The sequence below is a fragment of the Macaca fascicularis genome, chromosome 19 (assembly GCF_037993035.2).
Source record: "Macaca fascicularis isolate 582-1 chromosome 19, T2T-MFA8v1.1".
In the NCBI taxonomy this organism is placed as follows: Eukaryota; Metazoa; Chordata; class Mammalia; order Primates; family Cercopithecidae; genus Macaca; species Macaca fascicularis.
In genome coordinates, this window is record NC_088393.1 from 57713610 (window position 1) to 57736750 (window position 23141).

A 23141-nucleotide genomic window follows, 5' to 3' on the forward strand; every position below is an offset into this window, starting at 1 on the left:
AGTCCCAGCTACTCGGGAGGCTGAGTCAGGAGAATGGCGCGAACCCGGAAGGCGGAGTCTGCAGTGAGCCAAGACTGGACCACTGCACTCTAGCCTGGGTGACAGAGCGAGACTCTGTCTCAAAAAAAATAAATAAATAAAAATAAAAAAGAATGCCAAAATGTAATAGCATTAGTCCAGCATCTTGTTCTAAATTAACTTAGGTTCTGAGGTTTGCATCTGGCCATTTCAACTTCTGCCATCTTTGGGGATCTAAATCTATTGGTTTTTGGCCGGCGTGGTGGCTCAGGCTCACAATCTCAGCACTTAGGGAGGCCAAGGTGGGCAATCACTTGAGGTCAGGAATTTGAGACCAGGGTGGTCAACAAGGTGAAACCCTATCTCTAAAAATACTAGCTGGTCGTGGTGGTGGGCGCCTGTAGTCCCAGCCACTCGGGAGGCTGAGCTGGAGAATCACTTGACCTGGGAGGAGGAGGTTGCAGTGAGCTGAGATCATGCCACAGCACTCCAGCCTGGGTGACAGAAATAGACTCTGTCTCAAATAAATAAATAAGTAAATAAATAATAGGCCAGGCCGGGCATGGTGGCTAACGTCTGTAATCCCAACAGAGGCTTTGAGAGGCTGAGGCTGAGGCCGGCAGATCACGAGGTTAGGAGATCCAGACCATCCTGGCTAACACGGTGAAACCCTGACTCTAAAGAAATCCAAAAATGGCCGGGCGCGGTGGCTCAAGCCTGTAATCCCAGCACTTTGGGAGGCCGAGACGGGCGGATCACGAGGTCAGGAGATCGAGACCATCCTGGCTAACACGGTGAAACCCCGTCTCTAATAAAAAATACAAAAAAAAAAACTAGCCAGGCGAGGTGGTGGGTGCCTGTAGTCCCAGCTACTCGGGAGGCTGAGGCAGGAGAATGGCGTGAACCCAGGAGGCGGAGCTTGCAGTGAGCCGAGATCTGGCCATTGCACTCCAGCCTGGGTGACACAGCAAGACTCCGTCTCAAAAAAAAAAAAAAAAAGAAATCCAAAAACTAGCCGAACCTGGTGGCACGCGCCTGTAGTCTCAGCTACTCAGGAGGGTAAGGCAGGAGAATCTCTTGAACCTGGGAGGCGTAGGTTGCAGTGAGACGAGATCACGTCACTACACTCCAGCCTGGGTGACAGAGCAAGACTCCATCTCAAAAAAATAAATAAATAAAATAAAAATAAATAAATAAATAATAAATCTATCGGTTTTTTGCTTCTGCTGACTTGACCTACCTTCCTTCCTTCCTTCCTTCCCTCTCCTCTCCCCCTCCTCTCCCTCTCCCCCTCCTCTCCCCTCCTCTCCCCTCCCCTCCTCTCCCCTCCTCTCCCCCTCCCCTCCCCTGCTCTTTCCCCACCCCACTTCTCCTCTCCTCTCTATCCTTTTCTGAGACAATCTCTTGCTCTGTCACCCAGACTGGAGTGCAGTGGCAAAATAATAGCTCAGTATACCCTCCACCTCCCAGACTGAAGCAATTCTCCCACTTCAGTCACCCAAGTAGCTGGGACTACAGGCTTGCCCCACCACATCCAGCTAAATGTTTCTGTTTTTGTTTTGTTTTGTTTGTATACATGAGATTTTGCTATGTTCCCTAGACTGGCCACAAACTCCTGGGGCTCAAGGGATCCACCACCTTGGGCTCCCAAAGTGCTGGGATTAACAGGCATGAGCCACTGCACCTTGCCGGGGCAGGATTTTAAAGAGACTTTAATTTTTAGAGTGGTTTTAGATTTACAGCAGAATTGAGTGGAAAGTTCCATTTACCCTCCTTTCCCTGACACATGCACCTCTTCTCCCACTATCAACATCCTCCACCAGAGCAGTACATTTTTTTTTCTTTTTTTTTTTTTTTGAGACGGAGTCTCACGCTGTTGCCCAGGCTGGAGTGCAGTGGCGCGATCTCGGCTCACTGCAAGCTCCGCCTCCCGGGTTCCCGCCATTCTCCTGCCTCAGCCTCCCGAGTAGCTGGGACTACAGGCGCCCGCCACCGCGCCCGGCTAATTTTTTGTATTTTTAGTAGAGACGGGGTTTCACTGTGGTCTCGATCTCCTGACCTTGTGATCCGCCCGCCTCAGCCTCCCAAAGTGCTGGGATTACAGGCTTGAGCCACCGCGCCCGGCCCTTTTCTTTTTTTTTGAGACAGAGTCTCGCTCTGTCGCCCAGGCTGGAGTGCAGTGGCGCGATCTCGGCTTACTGCAACCTCCGCCTCCCAGGTTCAAGCGATTCTCCTGCCTCAGCCTCCTGAGTAGCTGGGATTACAGGCGCCTGCCACCACACTCAGCTAATTTTTGTATTTTTAGTAGAGACGGGGTTTCACCATGTTGGCCAGGCTAGTCTCCAACTCCTGACCTCAGGTGATCCACCCGCCTCGGCCTCCCAAAGTGCTGGGATTACAGGTGTGAGCCCCCGTGCCCGGTCTAGAGTGGTACATTCTTTTATGGCTGATCAACTTACCATGACACATCATTATCACCCAAAGTCCATAGCTGACATTAGGGTTCACACTTGGTGTTGTACATGGTTTTGGACAAAAGTATAATGACATGTCTTCACCACTACAGTATCACACAGAGTTGTTTCATGGCCCTAAAAATCCTCTGTGTGCCACCTGTTCGTCCCTCCCTCCCCAATCTCTGGCAAACACTGCAGGTTTTTATGTTTGTTTGTTTGTTTTTGAGACAACGTCTCACGCTGTCGTCCAGGCTGGAATGCAGTGGTGCTCCACCTCCGGGTTCAAGTGATTCTCCTGCCTCAGCCTCCCAAGTAGCTAGAATTACAGGTGTGCGCCACTACACCTAGCTACTTTTTGTATTTTTAGTAGAGACAGAGTTTCACCATGTTGGCCAGACTGTTTCAAACCCCTAGCCTCAAGTGGTCCACTTACCTCGGCCTCCTATAGTGCTGGAATTACAGGTGTGAGCCACCGCACCTGGCCACAAACACTAATCTTTTTACCGTCTCCAGAGTTTTGCCTTTTCCAGAATGTCCTACAGTTGGAGTCATACAGTATGGATGGGTGGTTATTATATATCATATATAGGTTTTTGTCCACGGTTCCTGGCTTATAACTCCCATAGCCCTTGTTATAGTGTTTTTCGTTTTTTTGTTGTTGTTGTTTGTTTGTTTGTTTTTTTGAGATGGAGTCTTGCTCTGTCACCCAGGCTGGAGTGTAGTGGCACGATCTCGGCTCACTGCAACCTCTGACTCCTGGGTTCAAGCAATTCTCCTGCCTCAGCCTCTGGAGTAGCTGGGATTACAGGCTTGTGCCACCACACCTAGCTAATTGTCTTCTTTTTTTTTTTTTTTTTTTGAGATGGAGTCTTGCTCTGTCACCCAGGCTGGAGTGCAGTGGCATGATCTCAGCTCACTGCAACCTCTGCCTCCCGGGTTCAAGTGATTCTTGTGCCTTAGTCTCCCAAGTAGCTGGGACTACAGGTGTGTGCCCAGCTAATTTTTGTATTTTTAGTAGAGACAGGGTTTCACCATGTTGGCCAAGCTGGTCTCAAACTCCTGGTCTCAGGTGATCCCCTCGCCTCAGCCTCCCAAAGTGCTGGGATTACAGGTGTGAGCCACCGCACCTGGTCCTGGCTGACATCTTGACTCTAACTTCATGGGGGGTCTGAGCCAGGACCAATGAGCTAACCCTAGGAGTCAGGTTAACATTGTATTTTTGACCTTCAGAAGTTGAGATACGCTTGTTACCTTAAGCAACTAAGCATATAACAAAAATACTTATGGGGTATTTCTACACAACAATAGACAACTAGCCGGGTGCAGTGGCTCACGCCTGTAATCCCAGCACTTTGGGAGGCTGAGCTGGGCAGATCACGAGGTCAGGAGATTGAGACCATTCTGGCTAACATGGTGAAACGGCATCTCTACTAAAAAAATACAAAAAAATTAGCCAGGCGTGGTGGCGGTTGCCTGTAGTCCCAGCTACTCGGGAGGCTGAGGCAGGAGAATGGCGTGAACCTGGGAGGTGGAGCCTGCAGTGAGCCGAGATGGCGCCACTGCACTCCAGCCTGGGCAACAGAGAGAGACTCTGTCTCAAAAACAAAAACAAAACAAAACAAAATAGACAACTAATATAGTTATCTAGTAATAATCAGCCTAAAAAATGTTGACTTGACAGACCCAAACTACACCACAGAACCTTGTTTCTACCACCATTGCCATCTCAAAGAACTGTACCACCATTAGCACCTCTCTGGGGACCACGACATCCTGTTTGCTGAAAATTAAATAAATCACAGTGGGCCGGGTGTGGTGATTCACACCTGTAATCCTAGCACTTTACAAGGCAAGGCAAGGCAGATTGCCTGAGCTCAGGAGTTTGAGACCAGCCTGGGCAACACGGGGAAACCTTGTTTCTACTGAAAATACAAAAACTTAGCTGGGTGTGATGGTGTGCGAATGTAGTCCCAGCTACTCGGGACGCTGAGAAAGGAGAATTGCTTGAACCCAGGATGCAGACGTTGCAGTGAGCCGAGATCACAACACTGCACTCCAGCCTGGGCGACAGAGTGAGAATCTGTCTCAAACAGAATAATCAAATTAATTAAAATAAATAAATCACATTGGGCATAGAGGGAGTGCATGGTGTGTGGGCAATTCACTAGCCCTCTGGTGCCAAAAAAGCAGACAGAATTCATGCCAGCATGAGGGGCCATTTATTGTTCAGGGGCTAAGCCCCCATGTTTTGGGGGGGTTCCCGCACTGCTGCCTCCCCCCATTGTTCCTGTGGACCCCTCAAGTGGCAGGTTGCTGAGATGATCGTGGAGGGAGCACGTCTTCAAATGTAGATGGTCCAGAGTGGCCATCTTCTCCCTGTCATGAGGCAGTGGGGAGTTGATGGCAACATGGCTAGGTGCTGGGATGTTCGAGTGGAAGGGGAGATCAGGCCCTTTCCCCAAGATCTCACCCTCCTCCCATGCCCTCAGCCTCCTTCCTCACTCCGGCTTCATCTTGTCTGTCAGCAGTAGATTCTTGGCCCGCAGGGCCTCGTCTTGGGCCAGCCGAAGGGTGGAGCTCAGGGCCTCTGCCCTGACGTGTTTGGCTAAGGCCTGGCGCTCCAGCTCCTGGGGAGAGGAGCGTAGGCGTAGCTGGGCTTGCCGGACTGGGCTGGGGGTGGAGGGGGAGCTGGATTGCGGAGGGCAAAGCGTAGGGTCCCATGGGGCCCACATTTCTCCCTCAGAGTTTCCCATCATGCCTTGAGCTTGAGACTGACCCCAGCATCCCACAATGCACTGGTCTCCAGATTCCGTTGTGGACTAAACCTATGTCTGTCCTATTGTCTGTCCCATGATGCACTGACCTATGTCCCAGCAAACACTAAATCAGTGTCTATCATCTGTCTCCTAAGCTCATGAACTATCCTACATTTGATATGTGTATGTGCCCCAGTATCCTACCATATGGTAGCCTCCTACATCCCATACGTTAGAAGACCCCACATCTCCTTATCCATTAGACCAGCACCTCTCACACAAAAGTCCTGGCTGGGTGCAGTGGCTCACACCTGTAATCCCAGCACTTTGGTCAAGAGTTTGAGACCAGCCTAGCCAACAGGGTGAAACCCCGTCTCTACTAAAAGTACAAATATTAGCCGGGTGTGGTGGCATATGCCTGTAATCCTGGCTGCTCAGGAGGCTGAGACACGAGAATCTCTTGGACCTGGGACGTGGAGGTTGCAATGAGCCAAGACGGTGCCACTGCACTCCAGCCTGGGGCAACAGAGTGAGACTCTGTGTCAAAAAAAAAAAAAAAAAAAAAAAGGCCAGGCACGGTGGCTCATGCCTGTAATCCCAGCACTTTGGGAGGCTGAGGCGGGCGGATCATGAGGTCAGATGATCGAGACCATCCTGGCTAACACAGGGAAACCCCGTCTCCACTAAAAATACAAAAAACTAGCCAGGCGTAGTGGCAGGCGCCTGTAGTCCCAGCTACTCAGGAGGATGAGGCAGGAGAATGGTGTGAACCCAGGAGGCGGGGCTTGCAGTGAGCTGAGATTGCACCACTGCACTCCAGCCTGGGCGACAGAGCGAGATGCCGTCTCAAAAACAAAACAAACAACAACAACAAAAAAAGCAAACAAAAAACAGTCCTTAGTGCCCTAGTTCTCTATGTCCAACTGCACCAAGCCCCACGTCCTCTCATGTATTATTCGTATAGCTGTCACATCAATGTCTCACAATGCCTCACTTGTCTGTCTCACCCACTACAACATAATCCCATAGCACATTAGGTCAACATCCCATAATACAGTGCACTAGGGCTCAAGTTCCACGAACTACTGGGCTGAGTGTGTTGTGCAATGCCCCAGGAAGAGCTGTGGTTCCATTTCCCATAACGCACCAGCTAACTGGGACCTCCGGTCACTGGGTCTCCTATCTTACCTCAATATAGCTGACCCCAATGATCTCATGCAATGCACTGCCTCTCTAAAAATTTAGAGAAAATCAGGCCTATATTCCATGAAGCTTTAGACTGGTGTCTGTCTTGTGTCCCACAATGCACTAGATCCAATGTCCCATCATGCTTTAGGCCCAAGTCCACCTTCCGAGGTTTCGTAATGATTGGCCTGTGACTCACTCACCACCAAACTGCTTGTCCGTCTCCCCATGCATCAGGGCCAAGTCCTCCCCCAGTGCCTGCTGCTCCCAGCTCTGCCCTTCCTTTCCTGCCACACACCAGCAGTACCCTTGAGTCCGGGGCTCCCCTCTCCTTGCCCCAACAGAAAAGTAAAGTGGGACATGGTGGCCCATATTCCCTGGTACCAGAATCTTCTTGTGTAGCCTCTGACAGCTGGGACAGGCAGGAGTCAGGCCCCTCTGCTTCACCTCATCCACTAGCGGGATCAGCGCTCGGTCCAGCAGCTGCTGCAGGGACTCCGTGGACAACTGCGACCCCTGGCTGGGGGAGGGGTGGTCACCAGATAAAGAGGTCCAGTACCAAGTCCAGGGTGCCCCATGCTCACCTGCACAGCCTCCATTTGGCCTTGTTTCCAGTATGCACCCTATGCAACCTTCCCAGCATGGACTGTGCACCAGCTGTCCCTTGGTTTCCATGGTGCTCTGGGGATCACCACTCTTTTTTGTTGTTTTTAAGACGAAGTCTTGCTCTGTCACCTAGGCTGGAGTGCAGTGGCGCGATTTTGGCTCACTGCAACCTCCGCCTCCCGGGTTCAAGCGATTCTCCTGCCTCAGCCTCCCAAGTAGCTGGGACTACAGGCATGTGCCGCCACACCCAGCTAATTTTTGTATTTTTAGTAGAGACAGGGTTTCACCATGTTGGCCAGGATGGTCTTGATCTCCTGACCTCATGATCTCCCCACCTCAGCCTCCCAAAGTGCTGGGATTACAGGCGTGAGCCACTGGGCCTGGACCTTTTTTGGTTTTTTTTTGAGATGGAGTCTTGCTCTGTCATCCAGGCTGGAGTACAGTGGCATGATCTGGGCTCACTGCAACCTCTGCCTCCTGGGTTCAGCGATTCTCCTGCCTCAGCCTCCTGAGTAGCTGGGATTGCAGGCACCCGCCACCACACCTAGCTAATTTTTGTGTTTTTAGTGGATATGAGTTGTCACCATGTTGGCCAGTCCGGTCTTAAACTCCTGACCTCTGGTGATCCTCCCACTTGGCCTCCCAAAGTGCTGGGATTACAGGCGTAAGCCACCACGCCCGGCCGGAATCACCATTCCTAAGGACACCAGACAGCCCTGAGTTTAGAAAGGCCGTTATAACTAACGCTTCCCATAATGCACTAGTGAAACTCGATTTCATGTTGTATTGTGAGTCCCCCTTTCCTACAATGGACCTTCCCACAATGGACCAAAAATGGTGCATCCCTTGGCTCCCACAATACACCAAGGTCTCACTTCCCCCACAGTGCACTGAAACCCTGCCTCCCCTCATGTTCACATCCCAGCCTTCCCTCAATGCACTGGAAATACGATGCTCAAAATGTACCAAGTTATTTTCTTTTTTTTTTTGAGATGGAGTCTTGCTGTCGCCCAGGCTGGAGTGCAATGGCGCGATCTTGGCTCACCGCAACCTCCACTTCCCAGGTTCAAGAGATTCTCCCGCCTCAGCCTCCCGAGTGGCTGGGATTACAAGCGTTCACCACTACGCCCAGCTAATTTTTGTGTTTGTAGTAGAGACGAGGTTTCACTATGTTGGCCAGGCTGGTCTCAAACTCCTGACCTCAGTGATCTGCCTGTCTTGGCCTCCCAAAGTGCTGGGATTATAGGTGTGAGCCACTGCATCCAGCCTTTTTCCTTTTTTTTTTTTTTGATACACAGTTTCACTCTGCCTACGAGGGTGGAGTGCATTGTCGTGATCTCAGCTCACTGCAACCTCCGCCTCCCGGGTTCAAGTGATTTTCATGCCCCAACTTCCTCAGTAGCTGGGATTACAGGCACACACCACCACACCCAGCTAATTTTTGTATTTTTGGTAGATACGGGGTTTCACCACATTGGCCAGGCTGGTCTCGAACTCCTGATACCCAGTGATCCACCCACCTTGGTCTCCCGAAGTGCTGGGATTACAGGCATGAGTCACCGCGCCCGGTCTATACCAAGTTTCTCTTGAGTTCCACAAGACACTGATTTTACCTTGTAGAGTGGGAACAAATGAGGCTTCTAGTGCAGCAGGACTGGCTGTTTCTACCATGCACTGGAATGCCTTGTCTCCCAAATGAACAGCGTCCCACCCTTCACTAATGTCCCATCTCCTTCCGCATCTCCTTTAATGTTCTATCCACAAGGCTCCCAGAGGCAGGCCTAGCCCCATTACCTGGCACAGCGGGCACAGTTGCCTTGTTGGGACCGATCCAGGTTCATGGAGAGGTCAGGCCCTCTTCGAGAGTTCTGAAATTGCCGCCCGAACTCCTCCAGAATGGGTTTCAGTGGGCCCAGCCCCTCCAGTTCGCTCCTCAGTGAAGCCACAGACACTGCTGACCGCTCCACCCTGAGGCATGAGTAACCAGTGCTGCCAGCTCCCTCTTGAGCGGTATAACCCTGGCAAGACTCCACCCATTATTAGTCCACCACTTATGTCTCCATCTGGTCTGCAATTCTCCACCCTGCCCTCCCCTCTCTGCTCTGACTGGCCTCACTTTTTGTATTTTATTTTATGTTATGGTAGTTTATTTATCTATTGACTATTTTGAGCCAGGGTCTGGCTCTGTTGCCCAGGCTGGAGTGCAGCATCACCATCATAGCTCTCCGAAGCCTTGAACTCCTGGGCTCAAGCGGTCACTCCTGCCTCAGCCTCCCGAGCGGCTAGGACTACCATGGTGCGACACCACACCACTCCCAGCTAATTTTTAAATTGTTTGTAGAGATAGGGTCTCCGCTATGTTGCCCAGGCTGGTCTTGCACTCCTGGCCTCAAGTAAGCCGCCCGCCTCGGCCTCCCAAAGTGCTGGGATTATAGACGTGAGCCACCTCACTGGGCCACCTTTTGTAGATTATTGTTTGGAATGCCCCTCCTAGTTCTCTAATTGGCTTTCTCGGATCCCTCTTGACCCCACCCTTTGTCCTTTTAAGGTATAGACCACACCCCTTCTCTAATTGATTCTACCCCTCAGGCCTTATTAGGGTTGATGCAACCCTTCCTGCTCTCTAATTGGTGTTTCCCCATGTCGCTATATGTTCCGGAATGCCTGGCCATAGCTGATTGGCCTATCCATTTCCCTCAAGGCCCCGCCCTTGGGTTGGGATCGCCCTGCCCCTTCCGGTCTTCCCAAGCACTGGCCACCCAGTCCTTACATCGTACACAGCTCGTCCGCCCGACCTCGCAGCTCCTGCAAGCCCCGCGCTGTCTGTGCCTGCTCGCGCTGTGCCCGCTCCCACTGGCCCAGGAAGCCGTCGACCCTGCCGCCCAGGCCCCCAAGCAGTCGCAGGGCTTCCTGCACCGCCCCCTCTTCCTGATGCCACCGGGCGGTCAGCGAGGACACCTCTCTCCTGGAGGGGCAGAGAGGGGGAATGGGTCGGGGCTAGGCTTGGACAGGTCCCCATCTGCCCCCACTAGATAGGCGGAACAGGACTCACCTATCTCGCCCCACTGAGACCATGCCGGTGGCTCCAGACCCACCCAGGTCTCCAAATTTTCTTGCACCCTCCATTTGGTGAAATTTGGTCCTGTCTTCCAGAGCCCCGCCTTTATCCCCTTACTTTACTGGCTGTCTTGGCCCTTCCCTGGTCAGGTCCCCAACCTCTACCTCAGCTCCTCCACACACTGCCCCCCAAGGCACTGTCCACCCTACTCTGCCCCACTTGGTGCCTCCAGGACCGCTCCTCTCCCAAGCCCCGCCCACCTCAGTTTCACCAGGCCTGGACCTGCCTCCCAGCAGCCCAGAACTCAAAAATTCATTATTTTGTCCCTCCCTTGCTCAGGTCACTGCCTTCGGGGCACTCCCTCCTCTGCTCTTGGAGACCCCAGGCTTGTCGTCCTCCGGTTAGAATCTTTGAGGCTCCTCCCCTGTGTCCCCGCCCACTGCAGCTCCTGGAGACTCTGCCCACGCCTCTGCCCACCTTCGTTCCTCGAGGCTCCTCCCATGTCCCCTCCCACCTCAGGTTCTCGAGGCTCCACCGATATCACCGCCCACCTCAGCTCCACGAGGCTCCCTGAGTCCCCACCCATGCCTCTCCTTGAGAACCCCGTCCCTTGGGTCCCGCCCACCGCAGCTCCTCGAGGCTCCACCCCCGAGTCCCCGCCCACCTCGTTTCGAGGCCCCGCCCCTAGGTCCCGCCCACCTCAGCTCCTCGATGCCGGTGAACACCTTCTGCAATTCCTGCTCGCTCACGTAGGGGCCCTCACCTGCCCGAGGCCCCATTCCCCAGCCTGCGGGGACCAGGCCGCGAGGCCGCGAGGGTTTGTCAGGACTCCCTGGCGGGCCGGGGCAGCCCTGGGACGTGGCGGCGGGGCCCAGGCCGTTCCGGGAGAGGCCAGCCTCCGGCTTCTGCTGCTGCTCCGGCTCCTGCTGCTCGGTCTCCTGCCGTCGCGGCGTCTCATCCTGCAGCTGCTGCTGGAGGTAGCGCAGCTTCTCCTGGTCGGTAAGGGAGGACGGGACGGGGTCACAGCGTCCAGCCGCTTTCCTCCCACAACCACCTCTACCCCCAAATCCGCTCCAGTACTCCCCAAGATTGGAAGTAGAACGCCTGTGGGGACAGGATGTTGGAAGTCCCACTGGCTGTCATTAGGGAGGGGAGGCACCATTTGAGGCCCAGTTGGACTCCAATTCCCGCTAACCTCCCACAGCCTGCCTCCAGGTATCCACCCGGCCCTCCAAGCCTTCCAGGCGTCAAATACCAGTCCCGGCCACTTGGCAAGAACAACTGAAGCTTTCTCAGCATTTTGTTGGAAAATGAGTGGGCATGTGGACAGGACAGGCCTTCTTACTTGAAGTCCAGCTCGAGTCTCTTTCTGGGACCTGAATGTGACTGCAGGGTAAGAGTCCCCCAGCTGGGTGTTGGAGCCTCATTTGAATCCCTCTTATCAGTGGGTTCTAAGGATGACTGTGTGCACGCAGGAGCAGTGTGGTGGTGGTGTTGGGGAGGGGAGTTCCACCTAAAAGTGTATCTTGAGTCCCTCGCGCATCTGACGTCCTCCCACAAATCCTGGGACCTCCTCCATTCCTTACCTCCAGCAAGGCAGAATTCTGCTTCAAGACGTTGGTTTTGATTTCAGCATCTTCCACAGACCGGGTCACCTTCCAGCAGTTCTCCTGGGTCAGACACCAGGGCGAGGGCCCTGCCTTCCCATTTCAGTTCTGCCTCCCAACCCTTAGCCTGTCTATTTCCATACAGGGTCCAGGCCTCCCAGCCCCTCAATACAAGACACACTCGGCCGGGCGCGGTGGCTCAAGCCTGTAATCCCAGCACTTTGGGAGGCCAAGACGGGCAGATCACGAGGTCAGGAGATCGAGACCATCCTGGCTAACATGGTGAAACCCCGTCTCTACTAAAAAATACAAAAAACTAGCCGGGCAAGGTGGCGGGCGCCTGTAGTCCCAGCTACACTGGAGGCTGAGGCAGGAGAATGGCCTAGACCCGGGAGGCGGAGCTTGCAGTAAGCTGAGATCCGGCCACTGCACTCCAGCCTGGGCGACAGAGAGAGACTCCATCTCAAAAAAAAAAAAAAAAAGACACACTCACCAGCTCATTTCCTTGGCTAAAGGGATGGCTTCCTCCTTAGCCAGACGTGCCAGAGTGGTACCCCTCCACTTCCTCCCACCTCTTGTTGATCCACCCACTCCATTCTTCCCCTCTTTCTTTTTTTTTTCTTTTGAGACTGTATTGCTCCAGCACCCAGGCTGGAGTACAGTGGTGCAATCTTGGCTCACTGCAACCTCCACCTCCTGGATTCAAGTGATTCTCCTCCCTAAGCCGAGTAGCTGGGATTACAGGTGTGCGCCACCACACCTGGCTAGTTTTTGTATTTTTAGTAGAGATGGGGTTTCACCATGTTGGCCAGGCTGGTCTCAAACTCCTGACCTCAGGCGATCTGCCCGCCTCGGCCTCCTGAAGTGCTGGGATTACAGATGTGAGCCACTGCGCCCAGCCTCCTCCCCTCTTTCTTCCACCCTCTTATTCCCATTCCCCTCTCCCCACCCACTCCTGCATCCCACTGGCTCACCTTGAGTTGAATGCAGTACCCCTCCAACTCTTCTGCCTCTTGCCGCCTTCTCTCCAGATTCTCGCTCAGCACAGAACACTCACTCTGGAGCATGGAAGGAGGAGAGGTTAGCCAAGGACACAAGGGGACAGCCTGTGGAAAAGAATATCTGGGCCTGGGAAGGTTCCTCTCCCTTCTGAGTCTCAAGCTCCCCAACTGAGCTATGGGCGTGTTCCACTGGAGGCAGGCTCCAAGCAGGGAAGTTAGCCCTGGAGAAAGGGCAGGTGTTGGACGTAGGGTGTCCTCACACCTGCAGAGTCTGCACGTGCTGGTTAACCCGGGTGGTCTTTTCCTTCAAGCTGGTGATGGAGTCTTTGGCGCGGACCAATCCACTGTTGACCCCACTCTGGGGAAGAATGGGAGACAGGTGAGTTATATGGTGTGTGGGTGCAAGCCCCAAGCCCAAGAAAAATTCCAGAACTGGGAGGCTGTGTTTACACCTTGATTTTGCCCTGGAATGGCTGTGTGACTTGGAGTTAAGAGCTATACCTCTGATTCTTAGCATTCCTGTGCAGCAAACCCAGGGGATAAATGACCTTTCTTCATGGTGGGCTGGGAGAAAAATAGGATCCAGGAGGGAATAGGGGATGGAGGTGGGGTGTGCAGACACGTGGAGGAAGAAGGATGAACTCAACCAAACACTGAGCTAAATGTCTTTGGGGGCCAGGTGCCGTGGCTCACTCTGGTCATCCCACCGAGGTGGGTAGATCACTTGAGGTCAGGAGTTCAAGACCAACTTAGCCAACATGGTGAAACCCCAACTCTACTAAAAATACAAAAATTAGCCGGGCATGGTGGTGCATGCCTTTAATCCCAGCTACTTGGGAGGCTGAGGCTGGAGAATTGCTTCGACCTGGGAAACAGGGGCTGCAGTGAGCTGAGATTGCACCACCACACTCCAGTCTGGGTGACAGAGCAAGTCTCTTAAAAAAAAAAAAAAGTCCTTGGGGTCCACAGCATAAAAAGATGAACTTTGAAAACACATGCCCTGGCTCTCTCTCCAGGAAATGGTGAATTACAAAGGAAGCCACTTTTATTTTATTTTCGTTTTTTTTTTGTTTGGTTGTTTTTTTTTTTTTTTTTTTTGAGACGGAGTCTCGCTCTGTCGCCCAGGCTGGAGTGCAGTGGCCGGATCTCAGCTCACTGCAAGCTCTGCCTCCCGGGTTTACGCCATTCTCCTGCCTCAGCCTCCCGAGTAGCTGGGACTACAGGCGCCCGCCACCTCGCCCGGCTAGTTTTTTGTATTTTTTTTAGTAGAGACGAGGTTTCACCGTGTTAACCAGGATGGTCTCGATCTTCTGACCTCGTGATCCGCCCGTCTCCGCCTCCCAAAGTGCTGGGATTACAGGCTTGAGCCACCGCGCCCGGCCCTTTTTTGTTTGTTTTGTTTTGTTTTGTTTTTTGAGACGGAGTCTAGCTCTGTCACCCAGGCTGGAGTGCAATGGCACGATCTTGGCTCACTGCAACCCCCGCCTCCCGGGTTCATGCCATTCTCCTGCCTCAGCCTCCCGAGTAGCTGGGACTACAGGCACCCGCCACCATGCCTGGCTAATTTTTTGTATTTTTAGTAGAGATGAGGTTTCACTGTGTTAGCCAGGATGGTCTCGATCTCCTGACCTTGTGATCCGCCCATCTCGGCCTCCCAAAGTGCTGGGATTACAGGTGTGAGCCACCGCGCCTGACCAGGAAGACACTTTTCAGATCTTGCAATGCACCAAGCACTTGTCTTTTATTCTTCACAACCACACCTCTTGAGGTTATTTGGCCTATTTTACAAGTGAGACAAATGTGTCTCAGAAATGGGCTATCCCTTGTCTTCCCAGGTACTCAGCACATTAGGTGACCTCATCAGAATCTAGATTCAGAACCCTTGTTTTAAACCATGACACCATGTGGCCTCTGGTCATCATTACTTTATATCACATAAAATGTTGTGTGACTCCTGCCAATCTGTGGTTCAGGAGGGATGCATGTGGTAGGATCCATTCTCCCAGCTTGGACAGTTACAGAAGCCTTAGCCTGGCATAGGACTGTCCAATCAGAGACTACATTTCCCAGGTTCCCTTGCAGCTAGATGTGGCCATGTGACTAAGGTCTGTCCAATGGAATGTGAGTGGAAATAATATAGTCAATTTATTTTGGGGAGAGGTCGGGGGGTCTCTCATTATTACCCTGGCTGGTGTGGAGTGATACTATCATAGCTCACCAACTGCTGGGCTCAAATGATCCTCCTGCCTCAGCCTCCCAAGTAGCTAAGACTACAGGTGCTTGCTACCATGCCCAGCAAAATTTTAAAATGTTTGGTATAGATGGGTTCTCACTATGTAACCCAAGTTGGCCTCAAACTCCTGGGCTCAAGTGATCCTTTTGTGTCAGCCTCCAAAAGTGTTGGTCTTACAGGATTGAGCCACTGCACCCAGCCTCCTTTCTCTCTCTCTCTCTCTCTTTTTTTTTTTGCCTACATCATTACTTGGACTGTGCAGAATTATAGTCAATTTCTGAGTCATCCCTTAAAGGAAGGAATAAGAACTTTCCCTTTTTCTCTCATTTCACTGGAATGCACAAATGAGGGCTGTCTTGGACCAGCAGATAGAGGACACAACGAGACAGAAGGAGCCTGAATCCTTGACATGGAGCCACCATACTCCATTCCAATCACCTGTGAAGACTTTCAGGGTGAGACATTACATCTTCTGTGTTATTCAAGCTGTGTTATTTTGTGGGGTTTTTTTTTTGTTTGTTTTTTTACAGTAGTCAAATGTATAACTTCAATATCATTGACGTTCTTATTTCACACTTGAAGGGAAAGAGAGGCAGAGAGCCATTTGCCAGCTGGTTATGACCAATTCCAGCCAGTGGAAGGGAAGTGGGCACTGGTGGATGTGTGGAAAAGACAGGCATGATCTCTTCCCCTGTTCCTCCTGCTGAATGGCTGGAAGGCAGTGGTGAGAGCAACTGTCTAGAAATGGCCGAACAACCAGAACATAGATGCCTGTAACCTGCTGCATTTGAAGAGCAGAGCTACTATGCTTATCAAGTCTTTTATGTGCAAAAAAACCACAGCTCTCTTGATTTCTTTCATGGTTGCTGAACTAATTCACAAAAGAAAGAGAGAACAAGTTTCCTCCCTTGTAAGATGGGGGCAGCAACACATTTCTTGCATGATTGCTCTGGGGAAGAAGTGTGGTAAGAAATATTGTATCCAGGAGGCGGAGCTTGCAGTGAGCCGAGATCGCGCCACTGCACTCCGGCCCGGGCGACAGAATGAGACTCCGCCTCAAAAAAAAAAAAAAAAAAAAGAAATATTGTATCCAGCTGACATCAACAAAATGGTGGATTAAAGAATTCAGGCCGGGCACAGTGGCTCACACCTGTAATCCCAGCACTTTGGGAGGCCAAGGTGGGTGGATCACTTGAGGTTAGGAGTTTGAGAACAGCCTGGCCAACGTGGTGAAACCCCATCTCTACTAAAAATACAAAACTTAGCCAGGCGTGGTGGCTGGCACTTGTAATCCCTGCTACCTGGGAGACGGATTGACACAGGAGAATCCCTTGAATCCGGGAGGCAGAGGTTGCAGAGAGCCTAGATGGCGCCATTGCACTCCAGCCTGGGCGACAGAGTGAGACTCCATCTCACAAAAAAAAAAAAAAAAAAAAAAAAAGGCCGGGTGCGGTGGCTCACGCCTGTAATCCCAGCACTTTGGGAGGCCGAGGCGGGCGGATCACCAGGTCAGGAGATGGAGACTATCCTGGCTAACACAGTGAAACCCCGTCTCTACTGGGAAAAAAAAAAAAAATTCGCCAGGTATGATGACAGGCGCCTGTAGTCTCAGCTACTTAGGAGGCTGAGGCAGGAGAATGGCGTGAACCCGGGAGGCGGAGCTTGCAGTGAGCAGAGATGCGGCACTGCACTCTAGCCTGGGCGACAGAGCAAGACTCCGTCTCAAAAAAAAAAAAAAAAAAAAAAAAAAAAGAATTCAAAAATTCCACCCCTCCATAAAAACAATGAAAAACTAACAAAACATGGGCTTTGAAAAAAAAAAATCAGTTTTTTCACAATTCTGGAAATTAACCAAAGGCTTGCAGAAACTCAAGGAGCATTTATTCAAGAAAAGTGACTCTCTATAAAAACATCAAGACTTGAGGAATTTTAACTTATCCTAGTCCTATCTTCCACTCCCTAGCTCAGCAGGAACCCTGGAAAGTAACAGCCCACATTTCCCACAGGGAGGAAGCAGAATGAAGCTAGAACTCATTCAAAGCCTTATTACCCAAAGAAGAGTCATTGTATGATTTTTTTTTTTTTTTTTTTTTTTGAGATGGAGTCTCGCTCTGTCATGCAGTGGCGCGATCTCGGCTCACTGCAAGCTCCGCCTCCCGGGATCACGCCCTTCTCCTGCCTCAGCCTCCGAAGTAGCTGGGACTGTACAGGGACCCGCCACCACGCCCGGCTAATTTTTTGTATTTTTAGTAGAGACGGGGTTTCACCATATTAGCCAGGATGGTCTCGATCTCCTGACCTCGTGATCCACCCGCCTCGGCCTCCCAAAGTGCTGGGATTACAGGCGTGAGCCACCGCGCCCAGCCCATTCTATGATTGTTAAGTGATGCCTGGGAAGACCCCACACAGAATAGTTGTCTTTCCTTTTCAGAACTGGCAAATCCCTGAAAATATCTCTGATGGTTGAAGGAAAGATTTGGATGTTTTTCCTCTCCAAATCTCATGTTAAAATGTAATCCCTTGCCAGGCACAGTGGCTCACACCTGTAATCCCAGCACTTTGGGAGGCTGAGGCAGAAGGATTGCTTGAGCTAAGGAATTTGAGACCAGCCTGGACAACATGGTGAGACCCCATGTCTACAAAAAAAAAAAAAACCCACAAAAATTAGCTGGGTGTGGTGGTGTGCACCTGTAGTCCCAGCTCCTCAGCAGGCTGAGGTTGAAGAATCGCTTGAACCTGGGAGGTGGAGGTTGCAGTGAGCTGGGAATGTGCCACTGCACTCTAGTCTGGATGACGCTGAGATTCTGTCTCAAAAACAACAACAAAGAAATGCAACACCCAGGCTGAGTGCAGTGGTTCATGCCTGCAATCCCAGCACTCTTGGAGGCCAAAGTGGGCACATCACTTGAGGTCAGGAATTCAAGACCAGCCTGGCCAACATGGCGAAACCCTGTCTCTGCTGATACAAAAATTAGCCGGGCACAGTGGTGCATGCCTGTAGTCCCAGCTACTCGGGAGGCTAAGGCAGGAGAATCACTTGAACTCAGGAGGTGGAGGTTGCAGTGAGCCGAGATCACGCCACTGTACTCCAGCCTGGGTGGCAGAGTGAGACTCCATCTCAAAAAAAAAAAAAAAAAAAAAAAAAAACCACCTGTGTGGCACCTCCTTGCTCCCGCTCTTGCCAGGTGATATGCTGGCTCCATCACCTTCTGCTATGAGGCCCTCACCAAAAGCTGAGCAGATGTGGGCACCATGCTCATCAGCCTATGAACCATAAGCCAATTAAACCTCTTTTATTTATACCCAGCTTCGAGTATTCCTTTATAGCAATGCAAGAATGGACTAACACAGAGTGGGAGAGGGAACATTTGTAAAGAAAAAAAAAATGTACGCTTGTTTTAATGTTGCTACTGCCAAAGGCAATGGATAACAGTTGGGGGAAGCAATAAAAAACAAAAAATCTTAAAAGGAAAATCTGATGGAGATATCTTTTGAAGCTTTGAAATATTCCAACAAGTTCCTGGGAAGGTAGAAAGCCACTGGCCTATGTAGGGTTGTGTACATGCTTGGGAAAGTTTTGAGAAGGCCCCAAGCTTTTCACCTCTGGCTGACCTTGAAACCTTGAAACGCTGCACCAGCAGGAAGGGAAGGCTAAGGTAGAGTTGTAAATTGTCTATCTGAGTGTTAAAGTTGTGCCTCATCAGGTACACAGAGCCATTTGGCAAAGACTAGAAGATTTTGTTGTTGTTCCAGTTTAAGGAAATCTCTCTCCAGTCATTAGCTAACCACTAAAATCAGAGAACAGACACTTCAGTGGCCAAACATGACAAAGAACACAGATATTACAGGAATAGTTCAGAAAAGTCTCTTTTTTAAAGAGCAACTATAGGCCAGGTGCAGTAGCTCACCCCTGTAATTCCAACAATTTGGGAGAATGAGGTGGGAGGATTGCTTGAGCCCAGAAGTTCAAGACCAGCCTGAGCAACACAGTAAAACTTAATCCCTTAAAAAAAAATAATAGGCCGGGCGCGGTAGCTCAAGCTTGTAATCCCAGCACTTTGGGAGGCTGAGACGGGCGGATCACGAGGTCAGGAGATCGAGACCATCCTGGCTAATCTGGTGAAACCCCGTCTCTACTAAAAAAAAAAAAATACAAAAAACTAGCCGGGTGAGATGGCGGGCGCCTGTAGTCCCAGCTACTGGGGAGGCTGAGGCAGGAGAATGGCATAAACCCGGGAGGTGGAGCTTGCAGTGAGCTGAGATCTGGCCACGGCACTCCAGCCTGGGCCACAGAGCAAGACTCCATCTCAAAAAATAAATAAATAAATAAATAAATAAATAATAATAATAAAATGGGCCAGGCACGATCTCATGCCTGTAATCCCAGCACTTTGGGAGGCCGAGGCGGGCGGATCACAAGGTCAGGAGATCGAGACCATCCCGGCTAACATGGTGAACCCTGTCTCTGCTAAAAAACACAAAAAATTAGCCAGGTATGGTGGCAGGCACCTGTAGTCCCAGCTACTCGGGAGGCTGAGGCAGGAGAATGGCGTGAACCTGGGAGGCGGAGCTTGCAGTGAGCTGAGATCGCGCCACTGCACTCCAGCCTGGGCAACAGAGCAAGACGCTGTCTCAAAAGAATAATAATAATAAAATTATCTGAGCTTGGTAGTGCACACCTGTAGTCCCAGCTACTCAGAAGGCTGAGGCAGGAGGACCCCTTAAGCCCGGGATTTAGAGGCTGTAGTGAGCCACAATCATGCCACTATACAGTGGCCTGGGAAACAGAGCAAGATCCTGTCTCAAATAATAATAAAAATAAATAAGTAAAAATAATAAAAAGCAACTACAACAAGCAATAATAACAACAAATCCTTATGAGTGGGGAGAATCTGTTTCTAGGGTTGCTACATTATGATACTTTATTATTTTATTTATTTATTTATTTAGAGACAGAGTATCCCTGTGTCCCCCAGGCTGGAGTACAGTGGCACGATCTCAGCTCACGGCAACCTCTGCCTCCCGGGTTCAAGCGATTCTCCTGCCTCAGCCTCCCCAGTAGCTGGGATTACAGGCGCCCGCCACCACGCCTGGCTAATTCTTGTACTTTTAGTAGAGATGGGGTTTCACCATATTGGCCAGGTTGGTCTCGAACTCCTGACCTCAGGTGATCTGCCTGACTCGGCCTCCCAAAGTGCTGGGATTACAGACGTGAGCCACTACTCCCTGATACATTACGATACTTTAAATGGCCAGTTTTCAGGCTAGGCACGGTGGCTCACACCTGTAATCTCAGCACTTTGGGAGGCTAAGGCAGGTGGATCACCTGAAGTCAGGAGTTTGAGACCAGCCCAGCCAACATGTTTAAACCTCATCTCTACTAAAAATCCAAAAATTAGACAGGCGTGGTGGTACACATCTGTAATCCCAGTTACTGGGGAGGCTGAGGCAGGAAAATTGCTTGAACCTGGGAGGCAGAGGTTGAAGTGAGTCAAGATCATGCCACTGCACTCAAGCCTGGGTGACAGAGTGAGACTCCGTCTCAAAAAATAAAAATAATAATAGCCGGGCGCGGTGGCTCAAGCCTGTAATCCCAGCACTTTGGGAGGCCGAGACGGGCGGATCACGAGGTCAGGAGATCGAGACCATCCTGGCTAACACAGTGAAACCCCGTCTCTACTAAAAAATACAAAAAACTAGCCGGGCGAGGTGGCGGGCGCCTGTAGTCCCAGCTACTCAGGAGGCTGAGGCAGGAGAATGGCGTAAACCCGGGAGGCGGAGCTTGCAGTGAGCCGAGATCCGGCCACTGCACTCCAGCCTGGGCGACAGAGCGAGACTTCGCCTCAAAAAAAAAAAAATAAATAAATAAAATAAAATAAAATAAAATAAAAATAATAATAATAATAAATAAATAAAAAATGGCCAGTTTTGAAGAAAAAAGTTATAAGGCATGCAAAGAAAGGAAAACTATGGCCTATACAATGGAGGACAAGCAAGCAATCAAGAGAAACTGTTCAGGGGTAGGATGGCTGGGGCAGATTTGGACTTACTAGGCAAAGACTTTAAATCAGCTATTTTAAGTATGTTCAAAGCGCTAAAGGAAACAATTCCTAAATAACTAAAGGAAAATGAGAGAATAATGTCTCACCAAATAGTGCATATCACTAAAGAGATAAAAATTATTAAAAGCAACCAAATAGAAATTATAGGGTTGAAGGGCCAGGTGCAATTGTTCACAACTGTAATTCCAGCACTTTGGGAGGCCAAGGCAGGCGGATCGCGAGGTCAAGAGATCAAGAACATCCTGGCCAACATGGTGAAACCCCATCTCTACTAAAAATACAAAAATTAGCTGGGGATGGTGGTGGGTGCCTATAGTCCCAGCTACTCGGGAGGCTGAGGCAGGAGAATCGCTTGAACCCGGGAGGCGGAGGTTACAGTGAGCTGAGATGGCGCCACTGCACTCCAGCTTGGCAACAGAGCGAGAGTCTGTCTCAAAAAAGAAATTCTAGGATTGAAAAGTTCAATCACTGAAGTGAAAAATGTACTAGAGGGGGCTATGTAGCAGAATAATGATTCAGTGAACTTGAACATAGCTCAACTTTGATTATCCAGTCTGAGAAACCTAAGAACAAACAAAAAGAATAAAGAAGAATGAATGCAGCCTCAGAGAGCCATGGGTCTGGAAGTCCCAGAAGGAAAGAAAGGGGCAGAAAGAATATTTGAAGAAATAATGGTTGACAACTTCCCAAACTGGATGATTTGAGCATTAATCCACACATCCAAGAAGCCAAATGAACTCCAAATAGGCTCCACGGGCTAGGCACAGTGACTCATTGCTGTAATCTCAGGACTTTGGGAGACTGAGGAGGGAGTATTACTTGAGACCAAGAGCTCAGGACCAGCCTGGTGAACATAGCAAAACCCTGTCTCTTAAAAAACAACAATAAGAAGGTTGGACATGGTGGCTCACACCTGTATTCCCTGCACTTTGGGAGGCCAAGATGGGAGGATTGCTTGAGCCCAGGAGTTTGAGACCAGCCTAGGCAACAAAGTAACACACACATCTCTAAAAATTAAAATGAAAATAAAAACATTTTTAAAATAGGATAAAATGGGCCAGGCATGGTGACTCACGCCTGTAATCCCAGCACTTTGGGAGGCTGAGGCGGGTAGATCACAAGGTCAGGAGTTCAAGACCAGCCTGGCCAATGTGGTGAAACCCCATCTCTACTAAAAATACAAAAATTAGCCGGGCATGGTGGCACGTGCCTGTAATCCCAGCTACTTGGGAGGCTGAGGCAGGAGAATCACTTGAACCCAGGAAGCGGATGTTGCAGTGAGCCAAGAACGCGCCACTGCACTCCAGCCTGGCAACAGAGCGAGACTCTGTCTCAAAAAAAAAAAATAAATAAATAAATAAATGCAATCAGTATCAGAAAGAAATCTGGGGCCAGGTGCGGTGGCTCATGCCTGTAATCTCAGCACATTGGGAGGCCAAGGCTGGAGGATCACGAGGTCAGGAGATCGAGACCATCCTGGCTAACACAGTGAAATCCCGTCTCTACTAAAATGTAAAAAAATTAGCCGGGCATGGTGGCATGCACCCATAGTCCCAGCTACTCGAGAGGCTGAGGCAGTAGAATGGCGTGAACCCAGGAGGCGGAGCTTGCAGTGAGCTGAGATTGCGCCACTGCACTCCAGCCTGGGTGACAGAGCAAGACTCCGTCTCAAAAAAAAAAGAGAGAGAGGAAAAAAAGAACAAAAAAGAGAGAAATTTGGGAAACACACAAATGTGTGGAAATTAACACACTAAAAAAAACAGTGGTGCCAGGCATGGTGGCTCACACCTATAATCCCAGCTCTTTGGGAGGTCGACTTGGGATGATCACTTGGGCCCAGGAGTTCGAGAGCAGCCTGGGCAACATAGTGAGACCTCATCTCTACAAAAAAAATTTTTTTTAATTAGCTGGGCATTGTGGCACACATCTGTAGTCCCAGCTACTCAGGAAATTGAGGCAGGAGAATCATCTGAGCCCAAGAGGTTGAGAGACTGCAGTGAGCTGTAGCCATGCCACTGCACTCCAGCCTGGGTGACAGAGCAACACTGTCTGAAAAAAATTAAAAAACCCAATGGGTAAAAGAAAAAATCACAAAGGAAATTATAAGATTGTTTGGGATGAAGAAAAATGAAAATACAGCATACCAGAATGTAAGTGAT

General features: G+C 50.5%; 1 protein-coding gene and 1 long non-coding RNA gene across 9 annotated transcripts in view; one reads left to right on the forward strand and one right to left on the reverse strand.

The window, feature by feature from the left end:
* Positions 1–4670: 4670 nt before the first annotated feature.
* The window catches only part of TSKS (testis specific serine kinase substrate), a 30211-nt gene continuing 11740 nt past the window's right edge, over positions 4671–23141 (reverse strand). Inside the window, exons 3-11 of the mRNA XM_005589949.3 lie at positions 12950–13045; positions 12661–12744; positions 11666–11749; positions 10779–11071; positions 9792–9986; positions 8816–8989; positions 6800–6935; positions 4977–5101; positions 4671–4850 (exon numbers count right to left, since the gene is read on the reverse strand). Of these exons, the coding sequence (XP_005590006.1) occupies positions 4694–4850; positions 4977–5101; positions 6800–6935; positions 8816–8989; positions 9792–9986; positions 10779–11071; positions 11666–11749; positions 12661–12744; positions 12950–13045 (1344 nt within the window). The 3' untranslated portion in view covers positions 4671–4693. The remainder of the gene's footprint in view (positions 4851–4976; positions 5102–6799; positions 6936–8815; positions 8990–9791; positions 9987–10778; positions 11072–11665; positions 11750–12660; positions 12745–12949; positions 13046–23141) is intronic.
* Positions 10773–18938, forward strand: LOC123570271 (uncharacterized). 8 transcript variants are annotated; one of them, XR_012427880.1, is made up of 5 exons: positions 10773–11078; positions 11284–11472; positions 12999–13066; positions 15270–15375; positions 17448–18938. It is a non-coding gene; the product is annotated as an uncharacterized lncRNA (long non-coding RNA). The 8 variants fall into 8 exon arrangements; XR_010583110.2 differs by lacking the exon at positions 17448–18938 and adding an exon at positions 15503–16712 and having other exon boundaries at positions 11832–13066; positions 15183–15375; XR_010583107.2 differs by lacking the exon at positions 17448–18938 and adding an exon at positions 15503–16712 and having other exon boundaries at positions 15183–15375.